This window comes from Aethalodelphis obliquidens, unplaced genomic scaffold, assembly GCF_003676395.1.
Source record: "Aethalodelphis obliquidens isolate GAN/ISIS:26980383/991018 unplaced genomic scaffold, ASM367639v1 scaffold28, whole genome shotgun sequence".
Taxonomy (NCBI): Eukaryota; Metazoa; Chordata; class Mammalia; order Artiodactyla; family Delphinidae; genus Aethalodelphis; species Aethalodelphis obliquidens.
In genome coordinates, this window is record NW_020837972.1 from 23,152,115 (window position 1) to 23,177,820 (window position 25,706).

The following is a 25,706-nucleotide window of genomic DNA, read 5'->3' on the forward strand; positions in this document are numbered from 1 at the left end:
AAGAGTGTTAGCAGGAGACCTTCACGTGGGGCATGGTTTCCTATCATGATCCAATATCTCTGTTAAGTTTAATCTAAGATTTACTTTTGTTCCAAGAGTGTACTGGAGCTTTGGAATAGGATCATCCATGAGCAGTATAAATCTCAAGGAAATTATAAACCTTTAGCCAGACTCATCAAGAAAAAGAGAGGGGGAAAAAATAGGGGAAATGAGAGAGGAGAAGGTACAACTGACACCACAGAAATACAAAGGATCATAACAGAGTACTATGAACAACTATATGCCAATAAAATGGACAACCTAGAAGAAATGGATAAATTCCTAGAAATGTATGATCTCCCAAGACTGAATCAGGAAAACATAGAAAATACGAACAGACCAATTCTCAGGAATGAAATTGAATCAGTTTGAAAAAAAAATAACTCCCAACAAACAAAAACCTAGGACCACATGGCTTCATGGGTGAATTCTACCAAACACTTAAAGAAGAGTTCACAGGCATCCTTCTCAAACTATTCCAAAAAAGTATAAGAGGAAGGAATGCTTCTGAACTCATTCTACCAGGGCAGCATCACCCTGATACCAAAATCAGACAAAGATATCACAAAAAAGGAAAATTAGAGACCAATATCACTGATGAATATAGATTCAAAAATCTTCAACAGAATATTAGCAAACCAAATTCAACAATATAGTAAAAGGCTCATACACCACGATCAAGCTGGATTGATCCTAGGGATGCAAGGGTTGTTCAATATCCACAAATCAATCGATGTGATACATTAATAGACTGAAAAGTAAACTCATATGATTATCTCAATAGATGCAGGAAGAAAACTTTTGATAAAAGTCAACATCCATTTATGACAAAACTCCTAACAAGGTGGGCGTGGGGGAACATACCTCAACATAATAAAGGTCACATATGACAAACCTACAACCAACATCATACTCAAGGGTGAAAGGCTGAAAACATTTCCTCTAAGATCAGGAACAAGACAGGGATGCCCACCTTTGCCACTTTTATTCAGCATAGTATTGGAAGCCCTAGCCACGGAAATAAGAAAAGAAAAAGAAATAAAAGGAATCCAAATTTGAAAGAAAGAAGTGAAACTGTCACTGTTTTCAGATGATGATACTATTTAGAGAAAATCCTAAAGATGCCACAAAAATAAATCTATTAGAACTAATAAATGAACTCAGTGAAGTTGTAGGATACAAAATCAATATACAGAAATCTGTTGTGTTTCTATACAGTAATAACGAACTATCAGAAAGAGAAATTAAGAAAACAACCTCATTTACAATTGCATCAAAAAGAATAAAATACCTAGGAATAAATCTAACCAAAGAGGTAAAAGACCAATACTCAGAAAACTATAAGACATTGCTGAAAAAGAATGAAGACAACACAAACAAATGGAAAAATATACCCTGATCGTGGATTGGAAGAATTAATACTGTTAAAATGACTATACTACTGAAGGCAACCTGCAGATTCAACACAATCATTATCAAAACACCAATAGCATTTTTCACAGAACCACAACAAATAATTCAAAAATTTGAATGGAAACACAAAAGACCCTGAATAGCCAAAACAATCTCGAGAAAGAAGAACAAAGCTGGAGGTATCACGTTCCCTGATTTCAAAGTATACTACAAATGTACAGTAATCAGAACAGTATAGTACTGGCACAAAAGCAGACACATAGATGAATGGAACAGAATAGAAATCCCCCCAGGCACATATGGTCAATTAATCTATGACAAAGGAGGCAAGAATATACAGTAGGGAAAAGATATCCTCTTCAATAAATGGTACTGGGAAAACTGGACAGCTGCATTCGAAAGAATGAAACTGAACTACTTTCTTATACCATATGCAAAAGAGAAAGAAAGCTCTAAATGGATTGAAGATTTAAATATATGACCTGAAACCATAAAACTCCTAGAAGTAAACACGCAGTATGCCCTTTGACATTGGCCTCAGCAGTAATTTTTTTTTTTTTTTGGATATGTCTCCTCAGGCAAGAGAAATAAAAGCAAAATAAATGAGACTACATCAAACTAAAAAGCTTTTGCACAGTGAAGGAAACTATCAACAAGACGAAAAGACAGACAACTGAATAGCAGAAGATATTTGCAAATAATAAATCAAATAAGGGGTTAATATCCAAAATATACAAAGAACTTGTACAACTCAGCATTAAAAAAAACCAATTTAAAAATGGGCAAAGGGGCTTCCCTGGTGGCACAGTGGTTGAGAGTCCGCCTGCCGATGCAGGGGACGCGGGTTCAGGCCCCGGTCTGGGAAGATCCCACATGCCGTGGAGCGGCTGGGCCCGTGAGCCATGGCCGCTGAGCCTGCGCGTCCGGAGCCAGTAGCGGGAGAGGCCACAACAGTGAGAGGCCCAAGTACCGCAAAAAAAAAAAAAAAAAAAATTGGGCAAAGGACCTGAATAAATATTTTTCCAAATAAGACATATATATGGCCAACAGACCTATGAACAGATGCTCCACACCAGGCAAATACAAATCAAAACCACAATGAGCTACTATCACCTTCAGGCTTGTCAGAATGGCCATCATCAAAACGACAACAAATAACAATGTTGGCAAGGACTTGGAGAAAAGGGAACCCTCATGCCCTGTTGGTGGGGATGTAAATTGGTGCTGCCACTATGGAAAACAGGATGGAGGTTCCTCAAAAAATTAAAAGTAGAACTGCTATATGATCCACCAATTCCACTTCTGGGTATTTTTTCCAAAGAAACAAAAACTCTAGGTCAAAAGATACATACACCCCAATGTTAATAGCAACACTATTTACAATAGCCGATATATGGAAGCAACAAAAGTGTCCATCAACTGATGAATGGATAAAGAAGATGTGGTACATATGTACAGTAGAATATTACTTGGCCATAAAAAAGGAATGAAATCTTGCCATCTGCAACACTATGGATGGACCTGTAGGGTGTTATGCTAAGTGGATTAAGTCGGACAGAGAAAGAATCATATGATTTTGACTATATGTGGAATCTAAAAAGAAAACTAAAAAAAGAACAAATGCAACAAAACAGAAACAGACACAGAGAACAAACTTGAGGTTGCCAGAGGGGAGGGTGACGGGGGGATGAGTGAAATAGGCGAGGGAGATTAAGAGGTATAAACTTCCAGTCATAAAATATCAATAAATGAGTCACAGGGATGTGATGTAGTGCATAGGAGTAAAGTCGATAATAATGTAATAACTTGTATGGTGACAGATTATAAATAGAATTTAAAAGGTGAACATTTTGTAGTGTATAAAAGTATCAGATCACTATGTTGTACACCTGAAACTAGTATAATATTATAAGTCAATTATACTTCAATAAAAATAAATGAGAAATAATAAGAAATCTCAAGAAAATAAGGCAATTGTGTTAGTCAACGCTCAGTTTTACTTTCAAATAGCCACGTCTCTCTCTCTCCATCTTCTGTTTCTGTCTGTGTGCAAACTTTGATCTCCTTTACCTCACACTGACTTTCCCCACAGACCCCCACACACTGACTACTACAGAGACTCGATATATAATAGACGAGATCCTTCCCTCCCTGATTATTTGGTCCAGTGGGTGTCAACAGTCCAGCCTTAGACCAGTTACCATGGCTAGGAAAGGGAGTCAATTGAGAAGGTGGAAATTACATGTTTAGTAGAATATAGGTATATTCTACTTATAATTGTCTAAGTAGAAACCCCAAAACCAACATCACAAATCAAAAGGACAAATTCAAATCAAAAGAAAAACTTTTAATAAAAAATCAAAATGGTCCTAATTATCAGCAGTAACTGCTTAGAAGATTCAATAGAAAAGTAATTTTCCATTTACAACGGCAGCAGGACTTTAACATACATGAGTGAGCCTGATTAACGTGTGAGATCCTTACAAAGATGACAGTATGACATCCTTGCAAGACATTGCGACGCCCTGACAGAGGGAGCAGAGGTTTGCTACCGTCCTAAACAGGAAGCCTCAGGAGTGCGTGGCTGACTTTCTTCCATTTTACTCTACACGTTCAGTGAGACAACAATCAAAAGCTCAACATAGATTTTTAGAGATATTGACAAACGGAATCTAAAATTCATCTTGAAGAGAAAGGGCAAGACCAGAAAAGATAAGAAAGGAAGAAAAGGAGGAAGAGGGGGTGGTGATTCTCTCCCCATTTTGGGCACAAAACAAATGGGTATAAAACGGGGAGGGCAGCTGACGTGAGCAAATAGATCAATCGAACGTAATGAAAAGTCCAGAAACAGAGACTTTAGCGTATGTGGAATTAATACACAGGAAAGGACGCGTTTCGCATCCACAGGGATTGATGGCACTAAATGGTGTGGAGACACTTCTCCACTGCTGTGGAAGAAAAACAGAATTAATCTTCAACCTCACATCATTTCCCGAAGTAATTTCAGACATCAGTGTAAAACAGAACTGTAAAAACATTGGACAAAAATATAAGACAATGGAACCTGGAGAGACAAAAGACCTCAAACAAGACACAGAAAATGCAAAAGGCTAAACTAAAGAACACATAAGCTTGACTACCTCAAGATTTAAAATTCCTATACGACTCACGATACAGTTAAGAATTACCCACAGACTTGGAGAAAACATTCACACCATACATAGCAAGGGATTCACAGATACAATATGCCATCATCTCCGTATAATAATACGAAAAAGATAAACAACGGTGGAAATTCAGGCAAAGGATATAAACACGATTCATGGGGGAGAAATTACAAATGCCAGTAAGCGTGGAAATGCTCGATTCGGTAGGAATGAGGGGAAAACTCGTTAAAACAAGACGTCCTCTCTCACCTGTTTGATTGGCAAACACGAGCACGACGGACAAGAGCAGGTATCAGCAGAGACGTGCGGAAACAGGATTCCTACGTGCTGTTGGTGAGAACGTACTTTGAAGGGCCTTCTGCGGAGAGGGATCTGGGCGCATCTATTGGCGCAAAGACCGCACAGGCCCTGGCTTCTCCGCTTCCCAGATCTACCTGGAGAAACACCCACTCGTGTGCAAAGGAGGCGAGAAAGAGAACACCCACCACGATGTTCCCTGAAGGCGTGAGAGCTCGGAGGAAAAAATGAAACGTCCTGCAATGGAGACTTGGTTCAATGCAGAGGAATCTGGTGCTTCAGTTCTTGGACTTTGGAAGCCTGGGGGAGGGGGTTCCGGGCTGACCCCTTTGCCGTAAAACGGTGCGTAGAAGACTGTGGTTGGGAGGTGGGGTGTGCGGCTGCCCCCCCCAACTGTGATGCAGTGAGGCTGGGTCAAGGGGTCTGTAAGTCCTACAAGGCAGTCACCGCAGGGCGGACGGTGAGCCTTAGTGGGCAGCACCCTGACTTGCCAGTGTTCGCGCCACGCTGATTCCTGTGGAGTTAGGTTTGTGGGACTCTCTCATCTCTCACGGGCATTAGCTGACGCTGGACCTCAGGTATGAGCGAGGGACACGGGCTGGAGGCCTTGGAGATGCGGCTCAGGGTCCCTGATGAGCGTGTGTCCTGCCCACTGGGCGCTGCAGCCCGGTGGCCCCTTCCCTCCCACATCTTCTGCACATTGAAGACGAGCCTCCCCGCCCAGGAGGCCGCAGGGGTCCTCTCCGCTTGTCTGGAGCCTCAGGGTCTCCTCACGCCGGTCCAGGGCCGCACACGCCTTCCCCTCTGAAGTTTGAGGCAGCGAGAGACTGGTGAGTATTTTTAGGTTTCCCTCTGTGCAAGCAGGTGGAATTTTAATGAGCAGTATTGGCACTGCACTGAGTATGTCCGATGTCCACAGGAGAAATTAGCCCTCTGCTAAGCCAGCTCTGTGCTTTCATTACATGCATCGGATCAATGCTGGAAAACAAACACAGGCGCCAGGTATCCCGGGGACGCGTTCTGGGGGAGAATCCATCGCAGGAAATGCTGCACTAATTAGCGGAGGAGACCGCGGGGGTCTGTCCTCACGGGTCCATCAGGAGGCACAGTGGAGAGGACGCCGGGGGATGATGGGTTACAGGGCTGAGTGGGGACCTCTAGGGTCCTTGAGCAGGTGCCTCCCACGGGGAAAGACACAGGGGTCTTTGAGCCCCTAAAGCTTTGCTACTCAGACTGGAGTCCCTGGACCTGCAGCAGCAGCATCATTGGAGCTCGTTATAAATGCAGATTCCCAGGCTCCTCCCTCCGCATCGGCCCCTCCGGTGCATCAGAACCCCGAGCATCTCCAGGGCACACACTGCATTTCCCGGCCGCCTTCGCAGAATCAGGGATCATCTGACCAGTGGATTTGAGTTCTGCCCAATGCACTGTGAGCAGAGGTGATGGGAGCGCTTTCGGGTCGCGCCCTGAGGGGACGCAGGGGGTGATGGGAGCGGCTGGCGGGTCGCGCCCTGAGGGGATGCAGGGGAGCCCTCCCCTCCCATTTTTCCCATCCACTGGCTGAATGAGGCCCAGTCAGCTTGGGTCAGCTTCTTATCTGGGCCCATGAGGCCCCAAGGGAAAAGGGGGTCTGTGAGCTTTGGAGAAATTTAATCTCTTTATCATGTGCCGATCACTGAGCTTCCTGTGGCTGGGCTTCCGCAGCGGCGCAATAGGGATGATGACGGTGATGGTGATGATGGTGGTGAAGATGGTGCCTTATTTCCAGGGAGAGGAGGAAAGGTGATGCGGCAATGGCAGGGCTTGGAGCAGGCCCTGTGCCTGCTGTTACTAATATCATTCTTACTAATACCTCATGTTCTTGGTGAAGTGGACTTTCCCCCTCCTCTCCTGGGCCCCTGGTTAGAAGGCAGGAAACGAGCTCCCCTTTAGAAAACCTCCTTTCCCAGCTTGTCCTCAGCAGGAGTCCTCTACAGAAGGCATGAATGTCCCGCAGGCAAGCAGAGGACACAGGCCGTCCCCCAACCCTGTCCCAAGGGTCCCACTGGGACTGGTATCCTGGAAGGCGCATTAACATCGCAGCCCCTGCTTCCTGCAGTGGCACCGAGACAGCGGCTCCCATTGTGCTTAGCTGAGGGGAATCAGGAGTGGACACCAGCGGGCAGGCGCTGGTCACTTTGTTGACGAGGCTGATGTGCCCACCTCCTGGGGAGTTTCCAGGGGAGGCGTCGGGGCTGCCCCTGCAAAGCGGTGGGGCTGGCGTCCCCGGGCTGGTGTCTGCACTCCAAAGCACATTAGCCTGGATCGGGAGGGCAGGAACGTCACAGACCTCTGCATTCAAGGCCTGGTGATTAGTGGGACGGGACATCTTGCCTCATGTTTTTTTTGGGGTTTTTTTTTTGGTTTTTTTTTTGAGGTACGCGGGCCCCTCCCTGCTGTGGCCTCTCCCGTTGCGGAGCACAGGCTCCGGACGCGCAGCCGCTCCGCGGTATGTGGGATCTTCCCGGACCAGGGCACGAACCCGTGTCCCCTGCATCAGCAGGCGGACTCTCAACCACTGCGCCACCAGGGAAGCCCCAGCACTATTTTTAATGGCTGCTTCGAGAGCTGTGAGAATACTGCACAATAATTTATTTAGTGGATCCCTGTGTTTAAACCTTTTGATTGTCTCCAATTTTTCCACCATTATAAATAGCATCGCTATGAGCATAAATCTTCACACGCATCCCTGAATACTTCCTTGGGATGAATTTCTAGAAGGAGCTGCTGGGTAAACACATTTTAACCTTGAAGCTGCTTCAAGCCCATTTCCCAAGGCCTGCGTCAGGGCTGCCCCGCCTGGTGGTGCAGGTTGCACACTGCTCAGAGGTCCCAGAAGGGGCAGGAAGGGGCTGAGGAGGAGCCTGTGGTCCACTCCGCAGGTATCCAGGTGCCCCCTGGAGCAGGTAACTTTTTCTAGTCTGCACAGAGGCACAGAAATTGCTAGCAGAGCCCTGGCTGAATTGTCAAAGAGTCTGAGGTCAGAGGAGTCCCCTGACTGAAACCACCCACAAGGGGCCCCAGGGCGTGGGGTCGGGGCCAGCGACTGTCCAGTCTCATCCAGGTGACCCTGAGCATTGCCCAGGGTGAGGTACAGAGCCCTCTCCCTTCTGCCCACAGCCCCTGGGCCTGTCCGTCCACAGCAGGCACGGATTCCCCCACTGGTCACCAGCTGAGTGATGCCCGTCTGCATCCTGAGGGTTTGCCTAACCCCACAAGTCACCCCACGTGGACCAGACATGCCCCGTGGTCCTGGGAGCCTGTGGATTCCAGAACAGAGGATGGGGCCTGGGCAGCAGCTGGGATGCTGGTGGGGACCGTGAGGAAGTTCCTGCCCCCGACGAGGGGGGTCGGATGGACTGAGCTGGGCTCTCCCTCTGAGCCCAGTGCCTGGGCCCCCCCGGTCACGCCCAGCACAGGGAGGGGTGCTGGCGTCTGGACAGAGAGCTGTGCGAGGGGAGACGCGGCCTGAGGGAGTCGTCCCAGCCGAGGGAGCTCACAGCCCCGTGGGGGCCCTGCAGACGGACGCCGTCCCTGTGAAGACCCCAGTCCCCAGACTCGGGAGCCAGCTCTGTCCCCAGGGGCCGGCCTGGGGCTGCGCAAAGAGGGTCTCTCCTCCTGGGCCACCCAGCGCCTCTGCCGCGGGGGTGGGTGTCCCAGCTGAAATCTCTCAAGGTTTTCACAATTACACTTTATGGGGAAATCCCGGCAGAGCGCCCGCCTCCGTCCACACTAGTGGCAGCGGTCACCTCGGAGCGATAGCGCGATCTTAGTGGGTGAAAACACACTTAGAGTAACCCCTACGACAACCTTCCAGGCAGGGCTTTGCCCGTCTGAACGGAAACGGCCCCTCGAGGGGACCTGCGATGGGAGAGTCAGGACCATCTTCACCGCAGAGGCAGCCGCGGGGGTCTGGGAGCTCCAGCCACTTTGATTGCAGACTTAATGCACTGACCTTGTGCAACTTCAAGCCCCCGTTTGGGTGCAGAAGTGGCGCTTTTGAGATGATGGGCTTTTAATGATCACCTTTGACCGTGTCAGCTCAGTGACTAATCTACGGGAGAGACAGAGACAGGGAGGCAGAGAGATGGAGAGAGAGACAGAGAGAGATAAAGACAGATAGAGACAGAGAGATAGAGAGACAGAGACAGGGAGACAAAGAGAGACAGAGACAGACAGAGACAGATAGAGAGACAGAGAGACGGAGACAGAGAGATGGAGAGAGAGACAGAGAGAGACAAAGACAGATAGAGACAGAGAGATAGAGAGACAGAGACAGGGAGACAAAGAGAGACAGAGACAGGGAGACAGAGACAGATAGAGAGACAGAGACAGAAAGAGAGACAGAGACAGAGAGGAAATGGCATTAGGAGTGTCTTCTGGGGGTGCAGGGTGGCCCTGCCGGGACCCTACTCCCCAGTCCTGTGAGGCAGGGTCTGGGCAGGGCGGTGATTTGGGGTTTTCCTCTTTCCTTCCTCTGCAAAGAGGCGTGGAACCAGAGCCAGAGGATGGGGGAGAGAGAGGAGGAGAAGCACCACGTGTCTGCTCCAGAGACAGGAAGCGCTGATCCCAACGGGCACGTCCGTGGGTCCACGTGATGGGACTGAGGCAGGAGATGGGCTCCAGGCTAGACATTTACAACCGGCCTCCTGTTCACACTTCTGGGGGGAGAAGAAGATGGGCTCCAGGCCAGACATTCATTACCAGCCCCCTGTTTACATTTCCTGAAGCGAGAGACAAACGGGCTCCAGGACTACATATTTATGACCAGACTCCTGCCTATATTTCGAGATCTGCACCTCGATATAAAAACCAGTAAGAGAAATAGGGTAAATAACCGGACATTGGACATTTTTGTGGCAGGAACAGAGCGGGACTGAACCCTGTTAAAAGATCAAGAGGCCATACATCTCCCATCCTTGGGGCAAGGGAGACACTGCACATGCGCAGAAAGGCTCCTTGGGGGTCAAAAAGGAGGGGGCACCACCCCATAATAGGTGATGCTAAGGCCGTCCCATAGGCCTCTGGGCTGGGATCCATCTTGGAAAGAAGCTGCACGCGTGTTAGGGAGGGTCCTAGGGCAGGGCAGGTGTGGAGAAGGAAACCAGATAATTGGCCAGAGGTGAACAGAGACCCGGAAGACCTGCCCTATATAAGTGACTTAACTGCCTCTTTACTGGGGTCCTCCTCGTTAGGGGGGACGACCACACCCTTGCTCTCCAGGTGTGCATCTCTGCCCTGCTTCTGTCTTAACTAAACAAGCTGTTTCTCGGTGTGCTCTCCCACTTGTTGTTGTGCTGTGTCCCTAACAATAAACTTTGCACCTGTTTTTACAGTTTTGCCTCGGTGAGAAATGCGTTTTTCACTGGGGGGCAAGAGCCAGGGGGTGTGCTGGCTGGGATTCCTGGTTTTCATCCAGGCTCCCCAGGTTCAACTCCCGGGCAGGGAATTAAGATCTCACTTTACGCCACCACTCACTGCTGCCCCTCCGAGATCAGTGTTAGACTCACTCAGGGAGAGGCCAGAGCAGCTGGAGAGGCCTGGGACAGTCAGGACACCACCTCCCCACCGTGTGGCTTTGAGTTCACGGGCCCTAACAATTGTTAGTGTTGAAATATGGGAACACGTCTCTAACCGTGGTGAACAGGCACTGCCCCAAGCCCCGCAAGCGCCCGGCCCTCTGCCAGCCTCCTCAGGACCTGGTGACTGAGTGGTTAACGCCTGGCAAGGCTGAGTCGGGGAGGGGCAGGGGAGGGACACACTGAGTCCACAGGGACAGCCACTCCCCAGCCCCAGGACAGCATGTACATGCCAGAATCCCGGAATCGCGGCCCAGAGTTGCAGACATTCCAGTTCTTCAAGAGAAGTTTCCAAATACATAAATATTGCTTCAGATTTTTAAGAAAACCCTCTGTGGACCAAACGTGACCCATTCCAGACAGAATGCAGACCGCAGGCGGCAGGGAGACCTTTCTAGTCCAAAACCCACCTATGTCCACATATCCCAAATTCTGCAAATCTTCAGGTCCCCTAAATCCACCAATTTTCATTTATTTACACGGGGAATTCAGACCTAGAAGCTGAGTGGAGCTGGGGTATTTGGGGGCGTTGCCCAGGGAGAGCTCAGGTGGGTTTTGTCCCTGTGAACCCGCCCTCCCCCGGCCCACTCACTCAGACGACCCTGACTCGGCCTCCCGGGGCCATGGGCAGGGCTCTGAGAGCCCAGACAGGTTTATCCAGCACTTCGACAGTGAATGTGATCCCTGAGATTTAACTCTCTGGGAACAAACCCGTTCCCCACCCCACCCCCGCACAGGAAACAGCAATCAGCCCATCATCATTTCCACGCTGCTCACTCACCAGCCGCCGTCTGTAGGCTAATCAGCCTGCCCAGCCCAGTAGATTCCTGAGCACCGGTCCCAGCACTGAAGTCGCGCCTCTGGGCCTCCTAAACCCAACCTGCTGGGGTCAGCCACCCCGCTGCTCTTTCCCACCTCCAGGTCGGCCAGGCCAGATGCCCTGCCGCACGCCTGGCTGCCAGCCTCGTAGGCAGGAGGCAGGCGGTTCCCACCGACCCCAGGCTCTGGGAAGCAGGAGGCAGAGGCCAGCTCTCTGTGGACTGGGCCCAGATTGTAGAGGCTGTCCGTGCCTGTGGTGGCCCGTGGCCTTCTCTGCATGCGTGCCTCCCTACTGGGTTCTCCTAATGACAAAATGACACAGCTCTGGCAGGTGAGCAGAGGAAGGATGGTGCCCACAGTGAGTCTCAGTGGGATCGGAGAGCTAAATTTAGAGAGAGCCGTGCATTCAAATGTGGACACACCCCAGGGGATGCATCACCCAGCGAGCACGGCGGGAGGACATCTCACTTCCCGGAGCCCCTGGGGAGGCGGCCGCAGTAGCTGGAGCAGTCCCAGCTCCTGAGGAAGTGGATCCCTGTGGGGCATACCCGAGGGACTGTTTATAGGGCAGACGCTCGGGCTTTTCCAGGGGTCTGAGAAGTGCTGAGCTCCGCAAGGTCCCCCCTACCGGAGCCCCTTCGTTAAAGTATGATTTTGCTGGTTCAAATCACATGTAAAATCATGTAGGGACTTCCCTGGCGGTCCAGTGGTTAAGACGCCGCGCTTCCAATGCAGGGGGCGCGGGTTCCATCCCTGGTTGGGGAGTTAAGATCCCACATGCCGCGGGCCGAGGCCAAAAAATAAGTAAATAAATAAAAGCATGGAAAGCAGAGATTGAAAGATGTTTTATTGGGGCCTGCTTCTTCCCACTTTAAAAAGGGGGAAAAGACGTTCACATAAAAACCCAGACTTTCACCTGCACCTCGGTGGCCCTGGGCTGAGGTCCGAGCAGGGCGTGGCCAGTGTCCCTTTCCCCTGGGCTGGGGTCCGCTTCCCCGCTGGGGCGTCCTCATCGGTGTTACATGCCTGGGCCCTTCCATGTTCCCAATGTAGAGGAAAAGACTATTTGGAGACTCGTAACAAGCCAGGTTGTTTTAGAGGGATGTAAGGATTTCGAGGCTTAGAAAAGGGAGATTTAATACAGGGTAAGTCAGCCACTCCATAGACCACCTGCTCCTTGTGGAAGGAAATCCACCAGGGGTTGGTCTCAGTGGAAAGGAGATGCTTCCAACTTTGTTTCTGCCGCTGATTTGGAGGAGCGCCTTGGGTGGAGGACAGGGTCGCTCTCGGATGCCCCCGGGTGACGGCAGTTTGATGCCACCATTTCTGTTCTTTCTGGGCTCATTTGACAGATGGCAAAGGATGTAACTTGGCAACAGCAGAAAATACTAAATGCTCTCGCACCTGTTTCACAGATCACCAGTATACCCGCACACACTTAGATCATACATGCCCCTAAGTTAAATCCCCCAACATGAGGGGCTGGATACTTCCTGCAGGGGTGCTGGGCTCAGAGTAGGCACTGAATAGACCTTTACTAACCCATCTCTACACCAACCTTGGTCTCTCCCCAGCCCAGTCCTAGTTTCCAATCTGTACACTCACCTGTGCTTCCACAGCTCCAAGATGACAGTGCGGGCCACACTGATCAACAACAGTGTCACCTGGGTGTGGTCCCCACAGTGAAAATGTCCAATGACAAAAGCAACCTGGTCTGGATCTGTACACCCCCAGCGGGAAAGCTTGGTGGCATCTTCTCAAGCTGAGCGCTGTAACACATCAATTCCACCCTTAGGTATACACCTGTCGATTTCAGCGCAAAAGCGTGTAACCCTGCGTCCTAAAAGGCACACACAAGCATGGTCATAGCAGCACTGACCCAAACTGAAACTGCTCATATGCCATAAACAGTAGAATGGATAGATTACTGGTGGCTTTTCACAATGGGAAATTATTCAGCACTAAGAATGAAAAATCTAGAAATCATACACCGTGATATGGAGGACTTGCAAACATGACGAGTGAGACACTGAATACATAAGAGCACATGCAACGTCATCCCATTCACCTAAAACATAAAAATAGGCAAAACTGATCTACCATGATAAAAGTCAGGGAACAGCTACCTTTAAGGAGGAAACAAATCAGCGTATCATGATATATGGAAAAGACCATGATTTTTTTTAAATAAATAAATTTATTTATTTTTGGCTGTGTTGGATCTTCGTTGCTGTGCATGGGCTTTCTCTAGTTGTGGTGAGCGAGGGCTACTCTTCATTGTGGTGCACAGGCTTCTTATTGCGGTGGCTTCTCTTGTTGCGGAGCATGGGCTCTAGGCACACGGGCTTCAGTAGTTGTGGCTCGCGGGCTCAGTAGTTGTGGCTCACGGGCTCTAGAGCGCAGGCTCAGTAGTTGTGGTGCACTGGCTTAGTTGCTCCGTGGCATGTGGGATCCTCCCGGACCAGGGCTCGAACCCATGTCCCCTGCATTGGCAGGAGTATTCTTAACCCCTGCACCGCCAGGGAAATCCCAAGACCATGATTTTTCAATGGGCAAAAGATTTTAATAGACACTTCACCAGAGAATATATCTGAATGGCTAATAAGCACGTGAAAAGACACTCATCGTTAGGGAAAAGCAAACTAAAGCCTCAGTGAGGTACGCACCCCCTAGAATGGCTAAGATCAAAGGGATGGACCATGCCAAGTACTGGTGGGAATGGAAAATGCTGCAGCCATCTGGAAAACAGCGTGGCAGCTCCCCAAAAGTTAAATACAGAGTTACCATATGTATTAACTTCCTACTGCTGCTGTAACAAATGCCACAAATTCAGTGGCTTGAAACAACACATTTATTTTCTTTCGCTCTGGAGGTCAGGAGTCTCAAAGGAGCTAAACTCAAGGTGTCAGCAGGGCTGGTTCCATGTGGAGGCTCCAGGGGAGGGTCTGTTTCTCACCTCTTTCAGCTTCTAGAGGCGCCTGCGTCCCTCCAATCTGCTTCTGTATTCAAGGCCGGCTCCCCAAACTCCCACCTCCGTCTTACAAGGATCCTTGTGACCACGTTGAGCCCACGCAAATGATCCGGGATAATCTCCCAACTCCAGACCCTTAACTTAATCCCATCTGCAAAGTCCCTCTGGCCATACGAGGCCATGTCGACAGTGAACGTGTGGGTACTGACACCCAGACACGTCTATACGGAAAGATGAAGCTCCTTGGTGGGCGGGAGTACAGGCCCGGGGGGCAGGCAGCCAGGGATCTGTGACCTCGGACAAGTTAACAAACATCTCCAGGTAAGACTGAGATCACAAAGCACGTTCATGAAGGGGCCATAAAAGAAGAAAATTCAACTGAGCAAACCTGAAAGATCTTACTGGCTTGGGCTTCCCTGGTGGTGCAGCGGTTGAGAGTCCGCCTGCCGATGCAGGGGACACGGGTTCGTGCCCCGGTCCGGGAAGATCCCACATGCCGCGGAGCGGCTGGGCCCGTGAGCCATGGCCGCTGGGCCTGCGTGCCTGGAGCCTGTGCTCTGCAACGGGAGAGGCCACAACGGTGAGAGGCCTGTGTACCGCAAAAAAAAAAAAAAAAAAAAAAAGATCTTACTGGCTTTCTGCAGTGGTTCATGAATCAGGCAGCATCCAATCTAACAGACAGAAAGAAGCACCAAGAAGCTGTACAAAATGAAAGACTTTTATAGACAGAAGGGAAGAGGAACGAGGAAGTCATACTAGACCAGACATGGGCTGGTTACTGCAAGGTTACTTTCCTGTAGCAGGTGACAGGCGTCTAAGAGGCAGGTGACCTAACTGGTGCTGATCTAGTGACTCCTGGTTCACAGGTTTACGGTCCCATTTCTGGAAAGCAAAAGCCGTTATTAAATTAGGTCTTAGTTTGGTGATGTGGGGCTTAGCATAATCAACTCCATTTGGGGACGGTCGTCTTGTTTTTAGCCAGGCCTCGTGAGGACCAATTGGATAATACACGTGCTCAGGAGGGCACCTATCTGCCCTCATGTCCACTATGGTCCTTCTGCCCAGCGTCACGAGGGGCTTGGCCTGCAGGCGGAGCCTCCAGGCTCCCTTGCCCACTGGCGTCACCTCCGTCCAGCAAATGCTGACAGTTTGGGTGTTGGAGGGTGTGAGGGGAGAAGCCTGTGTATCTCTCTGCTTCTCTGTTGTTTGTTTGTTTGTTTGTTTGTTTTTTGCCGTAAGTGGGCCTTTCACTGTTGTGGCCTCTCCCATTGCAGAACACAGGCTCCGGACGCGCAGGCTCAGCGGCCATGGCTCACGGGCCCAGCCGCTCTGCGGCATGTGGGATCTTCCCGGACCAGGGCACGAACCCGTGTCCCCTGCATCTGCAGGCGGACTCTTAGCCACTGCGCCACCAGGGAAGCCCTGCTTCTCTGTTTTGAAAGGCATCTCCTGTTCTATCTGTATCTTTTTCCTGATTCCAGGGTTCTGCACAGCACCTCCTTCACAACCCCAGGTCTGACGGGACCACCTTCCCCATGCTCAGCCAGCATCCAGGATGGTTGGGGCGCCAGCTCTCGTTTGTCTCAGGGTTGCCCCACCTACTCCTGTCTTCAGCTCTTCCTACGCCTTTGTTACCAGTCCAGGGTACTAACTTTCCTCTGTAGAACCACCTTTGTTTTCCTAAGAGAACCCTAATTGAAAAATGCTCGATAATATAAGCTATTATTTTTAAATTAAGCATGTTCAGGTTCATAGAAATTGTATGCCCCTTTACCATATTTATGTGTTTACATGTCTTCCCCCTGCCTTTTATGAGTAGGGATAATGTAAAATGTAACAGACATTGCTTATTTGCCCACCCAATACCCATTCTTCCCTTCTTCGTTAGCAAAGAATCTTTATTCAAGGAGACAATGCATCTCACCCAGGGGCCGCGATGTTATCGGCCACTGAATGAAATTTCCAAACGATAGACAAGGCATTGTCATTAATTTTTGTCCAACTGGGGATACAAATACGTTTCCTATCACCCAGGAGTTCACAGTCCTGTGAGGCGCACTCAAGTGCCTGATACATGGTAAGCGCTCAGGTGAGATGGGTTGACTGATATGCTCTTTCATAAACCTGAATGCAAGCTGGGACCCATGACCTGACATTGGACTTATATTCCTGATTTACTGCATTATTCACACAAACTCTTGCAAATGTATAAAAGTTAAATCACATTTGGTTGAAAAGGACAAAATTGCACGAAGATGGACCTAGAAATCTAGACCATATAGACCCATTTTCTATGACTATTTACTTCCAAAAATGTATCACCCCTTCACAGCCTGTGCCTGCCAGTCTGGGGTGATCTTAGGAGAGGCATTTCCTCTATGGCCTCACCCAACTTGGCTCTGACTAGTTACCATTCACGTGGCCAGTTAGCATTCATGGCAGGGACCTGGCAAAGTTCTTAGCCTCATTGGACAGATGAAGTAACTGGAGATCAAAGAGCTCCAGTTTGAGTGGACTGAGCTAACGTCCACAGCAATGGACAGGGCTGGCCACCCTACCCATCACGACTGCCCAAAACCCACCCACACTTTAAGATTCCAGTTGTGTTAAAAAGCAGGCATTCCTGTGTGGGAAGAATGTTAATGGAAGTTATCAGCCATTTCAAATTACAGAATAGGAAGGAATCTTCCAGATAATATAAGCAAACTTCTTTACTGTGGTCCACAATAAGAACTGCATCTTATAACCATATGTGTGTGTGGCTGAAACAAAAATATCAAAAAATGATAACAGCTTACACCCGAGATGCCCTTTATTCTTTTTAAAAACATTAAACAAAAATGCACTTGACAGGACTCCCCTCGTGGCGCAGTGGTTAAGAATCCGCCTGCCAACGCAGGAGACACTGGTTCAAGCCCTGGTCCGGGAAAATCCCACATGCTGCAGAGCAACTAAGCCCGTGTGCCACAACTACTGAGCCTGCATGCCTAGAGCCCGTGCTCCACAACAAGAGAAGCCACCACAATGAGAAGCCCACGCACTGCAATGAAGAGTAGCCCCTGGTTGCCATAACTAGAGAAAGCCTGCGCACAGCAACAAAGACCCAACGCAGCCAAATATAATAAATAAATAAAATTATTTTTAAAAAATGCACTCCACAGAGTTGTCAACACTCTTGTAACTATCACTCAGATCAACAAATAGAATGTTTGCAGCATCCCATCAGCCTTTCCTGATCATAACGCTCTGCTTTCCCCACATCCCTCACGTAATCATCTCTTTTAACATTGCTTTACTTTGCTTTAATCTTTTCTTTTCAAAAGCAACTTCAATTTTATTTATTTATTTTTAAATTTTATTTTTTGGCTGTGTTGGGTCTTCATTGCTGCACGTGGGCTTTCTCTAGTTGCAGCAAGCGAGGGCTACCCTTCGTTGCAGTGCGCGGGCTTCTCATTGCGGTGGCTTCTCTTGTTGCGGAGCACGGGCTCTAGGCATGCAGGCTTCAGTAGTTGTGGCTCGCAGGCTCTAGAGCGCAGGCTCAGTGGTTGTGATGCACGGACTTAGCTGCTCCGCGGCACGTGGGATCTTCCCGGATCAGGGCTCGAACCCGTGTCCCCTGCACTGGCAGGTAAATTCTTAACCACTGTGCCACCAGGGAAGTTCCCTTTGCTTTAATCTTTTACCACCTAAACACTATAGTTTAGTTTTGCCTGTTTGAATTTTAGGATTGAAATCACAAAAGTACTATTTGTACTTTCCCGTCTTGCTTCCTTTCAAAATTGTTTCTGATTCATCCAGGCTCTTGCTTGTAACTGCAGCTCATTCGGTTTCATTGTATATTCCACTGTGTATATTACTATACTACAATTTATTTAAGCATTCTGTTGTTGATGGACACTTGGGCTGTTTCCAGTTTGGGGTCATTCAATAATGATGCTATACTAGTGGGAAGCAGCCGCATAGCACAGGGAGATTAGCTCGGTGCTTTGTGACCACCTAGAGGGGTGGGATAGCGAAGGAGGGAGGGAGACGCAAGAGGGAGGGGATATGGAAATATATGTATACGCGTAGCTGATTCACTTTGTTATACAGCAGAAACTAGCACACCATTGTAAAGCAATTATACTCCAATAAAGATGTTAAAAAAAAAAGAAACAAAAAGTTGCTATAAACACTTGAGTCCAAGTCTCCTGCAGGTCTTGGGGTATCAGGTAAGACAAGTGGAAATGCTGGGTACTGGTAAGTATGTTGACCTTCACTAGATAGCGACGGTTTTAAAAAGGCGTTGTACCAATAAACTAAATAGAATAAGAAACAAAACAAAGCAAAGTCACCCCGCATCCAAGTGACAGGTCTCCGCAAACGGGGTTGCCACCAGCGCCCCCAACCACTTTTCTCCCACATGGGTCCCAGGACCCCCAAGTCCGTCACCGCGAGGGGCTTCCCGGTTTACTAAGCTCTTTGACACCCGCTAAGGAAACCTTCCGTGGTACGCGAGACGAGGGTCGTGACCCCCAGGACCGAAAACAAACCAGGGCACCAGAAGGCCATGCGACCCATCCCAGGGCACAGCCTGTCAGCCACCCCCCGGGCCTCAGAGTCCCGCCCCAGGGCACCCGACCCCACGGCCCCCCGGCTCCAAAGCACCCGACCCCACGGCCCCCCGGCCCAGGCGGCAGCCAACAGGAAACCTCGCCCAGAAAAGATATATCCGCCCACACCGAGCCGCGCACTCGGCCCACGAAGCACCCGCCCTCCTTCCGCCCAGAGCCGGGAAGGGCCAGGGTGTGGGCAGCGCGCGATCCAAAGCTGCGCTTTCGCCACTGCCCTGGACGGCCGCCGGAGAAAAATAAAAACGAAAACCACGCTCCCCTCTGATAACTGCAGCCCCTAACGTGGCGGCGCCTCCGAATGCGAAAGGCTAAAGCCAAATCTTTTCTAGCGGCTCAAACTGCCCCGGGAGTAGCGAATCTGCAGAACCTGCTCGCCGGAAGTAGGGCCGCCCCTCGCCGGAAGTTGCGCTTCCTCCATTTTGTTGCCCGCTATGGCGGCGGTGTAGAGGTTGGGGCCGGGATGCGGCGCGTTTGACTGAGGGGGTAGGCCAGGCGGAGACATCGGGGACATCGTCGCGGCGCAGAAGAGAACCAGCCTGGACGCCGGGGACGCTGTCATGTACGGCGCGACCGGAGGCCGCGCCAAAACCGAGAGGAAAAGCGGCGCGAAGGAGGAGGCCGGGCCGGGCGGTGCCGGCGGTGGGGGGAACCGAGTGGAGCTGCTGGTCTTCGGCTATGCCTGCAAGCTGTTCCGAGACGACGAGCGGGCCTTGGCCCAGGAGCAGGGACAGCACCTCATCCCCTGGATGGGGGACCACAAGATCCTCATCGACAGGTCGGTTCCTCCCCCCACCCGCCGGTCCTCCCCTTCCCTCGCCCGCTTGATTTCGTCTGATGTTGACTTGATGGCCAGGACTGGAGAGGGGTTTTCTGAAGCCATCAGGGATCCGGGGGGACACCCACTCCCCTGTCCCCACATCCCCCTGGTTTTCGGGGAGAGGGGGACGGTGAAACCGGCCCTAAGGCCCTGGCTGGAGCTGCGTGTCGCGTCTGTCGCCGGAGGGATCGTCTCTGCCCCCGCAGCCCCCTCGCGACCTCTCAGTCTTGTCGCTGGGTTGCAGTTGCCACTCCGGGCAGTGGAAGCTGCCTGGGCCCTGGGCCTCTCCTGACCAGCGCTCTGGAGCCCTCCGCGCTCCCATAGCTCGGTGTGGGTGGGGCAGAGGGCAGCCCGAAACGCCGCAAGCTTGATGCCGCAATTAGATACCTCTTGGGTCCCCTGAGTTGGCTTTGAACCTGTCGTGCCCGCAGCGCTCTCTGTGGAGCGCGCGTATTTCGCCGGCTTGACATTTGACTCCCCCCGACTCCTCCCCCATCCTGTGTTAATCCCAGGAGTTTGACAGATTCAGGCCGAGGGTGAAGTTGCCAATCAATTGGAGGCCAGTTGACTTCGTGCAGACACTGGCTTGCTCTTAGACGTAGCGTTCTTAGGGCTGGTTTCACTGTCTCTTAAAACTGAAGGGTGGGGCTGGGATACAGATGTGTTCAAATCAAAGGTGCTTTAGGTAATCACCCTGGAGGGTGTTCAGCCACTTTGGGCAGAGGGCTCCCGGGATTGGATTTCTAAAGATGTTTGATTTGAAAAGGATGACCTTACGTGATGTAGGTTGTTTGCTCTCTTCCCCTCCCATGTTTTCAGTCCCTCTTTCCTTCTCCTTGGGATTTTTGTTTGTCGGTTTGGTTTTTGCCAATTTGGCAACTCTGCTTCTGGGGCCCGGACTGAAAAGTAACCGTGACCAACCATTAGACTGTGGAATAGTCTCCGAGTGAAGGAAGCCCATCGTTTGAGACAATTAAAACTGGATTCTGCAGAGCCCTGGAACATGACTGTAGGGATGACCTCTGAGCTGGCCAGAATGGACACATTAATGACCAGACGGCTTTTTCCATCCCCGACGTTTCCATTTGGAGTTAGATCTAGACAAGAAGGACTCATGGACGGAGGGTGGCCAGCTCAGGTCTGGACCTGAGGGCCCCCATGCTCTGCTCAAGCATGCTTGCCTTTAAACCATGGTTCCTATTGAGTCATGCTGCCTGAGCTGTCAGGCAGCTTCCTTTTCCAAAGTGTTACTTGCGGTATTTATTGTTAAAGTTTGATAAGCGAGAAAATCTGAGCTTTTTATACAGTTTTCCATATCATTCTGTATACGATGGGAGTTAGGTCTTCCAAAACCAGTGGGGAGCAAACACCACACATGTACATGTGTAATATTTTAAAATAATGATCTACATTTGTAAGTTAAGGAGGTTTACAGCATAGTAAACATAATTTTGAAATTTAATAAAATGCAATAACTTGGCTACCCTGAAATTTTTGGGCTTTTTTTCTTGTAAATGTCTTTTTTTACCTGTAGTATTTTCTGGTCCTCATTACAAAAGTCGGCATTAAAAAATTAAGCAGACTTTTGTTTGTCTTTCTACATTTGTTTTTGCAACCCTAAATCTGAGTGTTTTAAGTGAAATTTACTAATTCACTCATTATCTGAGAGGTGCACATTGACAGCATCTTCACTGAATCTTCTGTGTTAAAAGCATGGCAGGAAGTGCTCTTCTTCTTAATTTGGCTAAAGTATCTATCGGTCCATGCAAGTACACGTGGATGCGTCTTCATGTATGTTATATCTTGGGGGCATAAAGTCTGGAAGAAAATAATGATCCTGCATCTCCTAATAGTTTTGCTCTGTTTCGAGTGAACCTCCTTAAACTGCACGTATATGTCACTGTTCCTATGTATGTGTGTCTCTCTATCACATAACCCAGCACTTATTTCCTCAGCCAAGTGGCTAGGGGGCGAGCCTAGCCAAGATTTTACCTCCAATGGACGCAAGTTTCTTTGGTGAAGATCTCTCCTGAGAGTTCGGGACTAGCAGAAGGAAGCGAGGAAATTTCGACCGTTTGGTTCTTACGGATAGGTATTTATGTATCCGGTTTGTGTGAATGTAAGCTATGATATTTGACTTTTCAGAAAAAAAATTTTTTTTAATTTTTATTTTTTTTGCAAATGGCATTGAATGGTTAACCAAACCATACACGGTAAGAACTGCCACTGAAGTGGATACCATTTTAAGCTATTAAAGGATTGTTTACCTTTAATTATAAGTTTTATCATATTGCAGAAAGGAGTTTAGACTTTGTTAAGATAACTTGAGCTTAAAAGTAGGTGAGCTATGACTAGCCAAATTAAATATAAATCTGAGAAGAGTTTATATGTTTGTTTTCCTATTTTTATTTCTTTATCTTAATCGGTAAGTATATGTATAAAACATCCCACACAAACCAACCCAGACGTTAATTTCTTTCCATTGACCAGCACGTTCATATTACAGATATGATGGGCGCGGTCACCTGCATGACCTTTCTGAGTGCGATGCTGAGTATTCCACATGGAACAGAGATTACCAGCTCTCTGAAGAGGAGGCACGAATAGAGGCCCTGTGTGATGAAGAGAGGTATTTAGCCTTGCATACGGACTTGCTTGAGGAAGAGGCAAGGCAAGGTACTGCTCAAGAAAAACTTATTTAAGCAACAAACTCTTTAAAATTTTTTAAGTATTTAAAAATTTACTCCCATTCATTTTTTTATACTCACTCTTTCTGATATTATCTTGACAGTACCCAGTGGATTGGAAAAACAGGAGTCTTTGCGTTCTGAGAGGACCTCAGGATAGTTTATATGTAGAGCCACAAAGAATTTTCCCAGCTTTTGAGGGCAGACTGGGATTTGAAAAACAAAAACCAAACTCTTTAACTGTTCTTCTTTAACAGTATCGTATAAATTAAAATTGATGTTCTTGTCTTTGCCTTAACAATCTTTAATACAGTTCTTAATCCCCAAATTTCTCAGCAGGAAGAAATTTTCCACAAAAGACACGTATTCTGCTGTCTGTGGTAAACATGTACTGGCAAAAGTACATATTGATAGATATGAAGTGTGAATTTTTAGAAACATTTTTGCCTCAAAAAGAGGTTGGAAAAAGTGTGCTGTATGCTTTACTGATAGCTACAACTTTAGAAATATATAAAATTTTTCTCAGTAAATTTCTGTTTTTGTTAACATAATTCTTATTTTTCTTCAAGAGGAAGAATACAAGCGGTTGAGTGAAGCGCTGGCGGAGGACGGGAGCTATAATGCGGTGGGATTCACTTACGGCAGTGATTACTATGACCCGTCCGAACCAACAGAGGAAGAGGAGCCTTCTAAACAGCGAGGTGGGGGGCTGCCCGGGGTGATGACGTTGGGCAGGTACTACGTGCAGCGGTAGAGTCTCCCAAACACGATACGGGCACTGAGTAATTACAGCATCGCTGGGACAGAAAGAGAACATCATTGGTATTAGGGTAAAACAAAGCTAAAAACCAGAAGATGAATTGTTAATGGAGATGGAGAGTGAATTCAGACTTTAGTTACTGTCTAGGATCTGGGTGCCTTTCCTTTATTTCTTTTGGATTCAGGGAATAGGAAGTTACTCACGCTGGATTCTTTGTTTCTAAATAGACAGTATATGTGTTGAAATCCGCAGTGACTTGCTCTTGGGCCGTTGACAGGACAGGCATTAACCACCCTCCTGCTAGCCTGCTCCTTCACATCCCCCCACGACTGAAACAGTGGCCGATGCCCAGTGGAAGGACGCCTGTGGAGTCAGTTATTACCAGACAGAAAACAGCACAGTATGTCCTGCTTAGGCTCAGTAGGCCCTAGGGGATAGACTTAACCATATGGTATTTCAAAATAATGTTTACATAGAATTAAAGATTTTAAATTTATGCCTTTCTGGATTAACTCAGAATATTTATTTTTTAAAAAAAATAGTGCTATTAAAAAATCCAGACCCATATGCAGTTCAGGAGCAGGTGTCCGTAGTCACTTTGGTAAGACCTGAGAGCACCTTTGTTATAGCCCTGCATGCTGGTCAGTCATGAATCGTCAGTGATGATAGTCACTGAGGGTGGATCACTCTACTCATGGTGTTCTGTTAAAGAGAAGGAGAGCTTCAGAAACCTAGTCAGACGTTCAGAATAATGAACAGGAATCCCATCATAGAGGGATTTCACTTTCGAGCTAACTGAACCTGTGATGTGGGACTTGCTTGTTTCCTCCTTAAGTAACAAACCTCCTGACACGTATGAAATTATAGCAGTTTAATATTAACATGCTGTCTGCCCTGCACGGTGCAGCTGCACCCGGGTTCTCCCGACCCCTCGCCGGGGGCGTGATCCTGGGAGAGCAGTACAGACACTTGCCTTGTTGCCCCTCCTTTCCTTCTGCTCATTACTTGATGGACATAAGAATCACTGTTGCACAGCTCTGTTCTGCGAACTTCTAAAGAGTTTTTCCAGGTGTAGTTTTAACCGTATTGAGTTAAAGCGTGGTTAGGGTATTAAACACCTTTTTCCGTTGACCTTTGGATCTGACCATACCTCAGAAGTTAGGGTGCGGTAGACATGTTCTTGCAGGTTTAAGAAGTATACACTCGTTCCTTTATCCAAAATAATTCATCCACTTTGGGATTCTGAATAGTTCCTGTTTTATTGTTGTGTCTGAACCATATACGTTATGTCTGCTTTAAATATCTAGTGTTTGATCAGAAGGAAGGAATGCATACTGTCACCATTTCACAAGTGAAGAATTGAGATTTATAGCGCCCAGATGTCCTTTGCAAGGTCCATCGACTACCTTTGGAAAAATGTATAATAATCATTCCTTAACATTTCAGATTAGGGATCAGCAAACTATGACCGAGGCCCAGCTGGCACGTTTCTGTGAGGTTTTATTGGAACAGCTGTGCTCATTTGTTCACGTTTTATCTGTGTGGCTTTTGCACTCCAATGGCAGAGTTGAGTAGATGAGACAGAGACCACGTGGCCCGAAGAGCCAGAAATATTTACCGTCTGGCATTTTACAGAAAGCGGTTGCCAGCCCCTGTTCTAGGTGATGGGCACTTGTCTTGGTGTAATTATTGGGCTGGCTGGTGCTGAACTTTGCTATGATTATTGCATTTTAAGAACTTCCATGTGACTTGGTTTCTCTTCCAAGTTTTAGTATGTTTTCTCTTTAACGTAACGTTCTCTGTATTTAAAATGTTGTTTCTTTCTGTAATCACATCCTCAGAACTTTGCTTGGTACGCTGATTAACTTTTTAGTGGAAGTTGGGCCCATGTAAACCTTACAGCTTGACACTTTATGTTTAATTTACACTAATATAAATAAAATGCCACATCTATGAATAACATGTACACATGCCCACAAACATACACGTACGTGGATGTGTACCTATACATTCACGCACTTTGTAGACGGAATTCAAACATTGGGTGTTCGGTGCCCAGCACCACTAACAGCCAAACTTTACTTTACTGCTGCGTTATCTTAAAATTTGAAAATTTAATTTTTGTTTGTTTTCCTGAGTCACCAACATGTCTAAATATTCCTTGATTTCCAGAATTACTATGTGGTTGACCCTTGAACACTACAGGTGTGAACTGTGCAGGTCTACTCATTCTCAGATTTTTTTTTTTTTCAATCAAACGGTACTGCACTGTTGTTTGAATCCACAGATGTGGAACCGCAGGTACAGAGGGCCAACTGTGGGACTTAAGTATCCACGGATTTTGGTTTCCCCTGCAGGTACTGAGGGATGACCGCATTGTCTGGGCGTCTTTAGCACCTTAAAGCCTTGTGACATTAAACAGAAGCATTTGATGGAACCTTTATTTCTGTGCAACTTAACTTCTCTCTTCCCTTTTTGCAGCTTACTGTTTTCATCCCAGTTCCA

The 25,706-nt window shown here is 48.2% G+C and overlaps 1 protein-coding gene and 1 long non-coding RNA gene across 5 annotated transcripts in view; one reads left to right on the plus strand and one right to left on the minus strand.

The window, feature by feature from the left end:
* Positions 1-3,778: 3,778 nt before the first annotated feature.
* LOC113629996 (uncharacterized) lies at positions 3,779-12,054 on the minus strand. Its single transcript, XR_003436784.1, has 2 exons — positions 11,316-12,054; positions 3,779-4,946 (listed from the first exon to the last, which is right to left on the minus strand). It is a non-coding gene; the product is annotated as an uncharacterized LOC113629996 (long non-coding RNA).
* A 7,312-nt stretch (positions 12,055-19,366) lies between these two features.
* The window catches only part of SFSWAP (splicing factor SWAP), an 82,853-nt gene continuing 76,513 nt past the window's right edge, over positions 19,367-25,706 (plus strand). Inside the window, exons 1-3 of one of the 4 annotated variants that reach the window (XM_027125161.1) lie at positions 19,367-19,712; positions 22,261-22,430; positions 23,011-23,142. In XM_027125161.1, coding sequence (XP_026980962.1) covers positions 19,495-19,712; positions 22,261-22,430; positions 23,011-23,142 — 520 coding nt within the window. In that variant the 5' untranslated portion in view covers positions 19,367-19,494. Of the gene's footprint in view, positions 19,713-20,048; positions 22,431-23,010; positions 23,143-25,706 lie in introns of those variants that run through there. The other 3 variants (XM_027125158.1, XM_027125159.1, XM_027125160.1) reach the window with 3 other exon arrangements.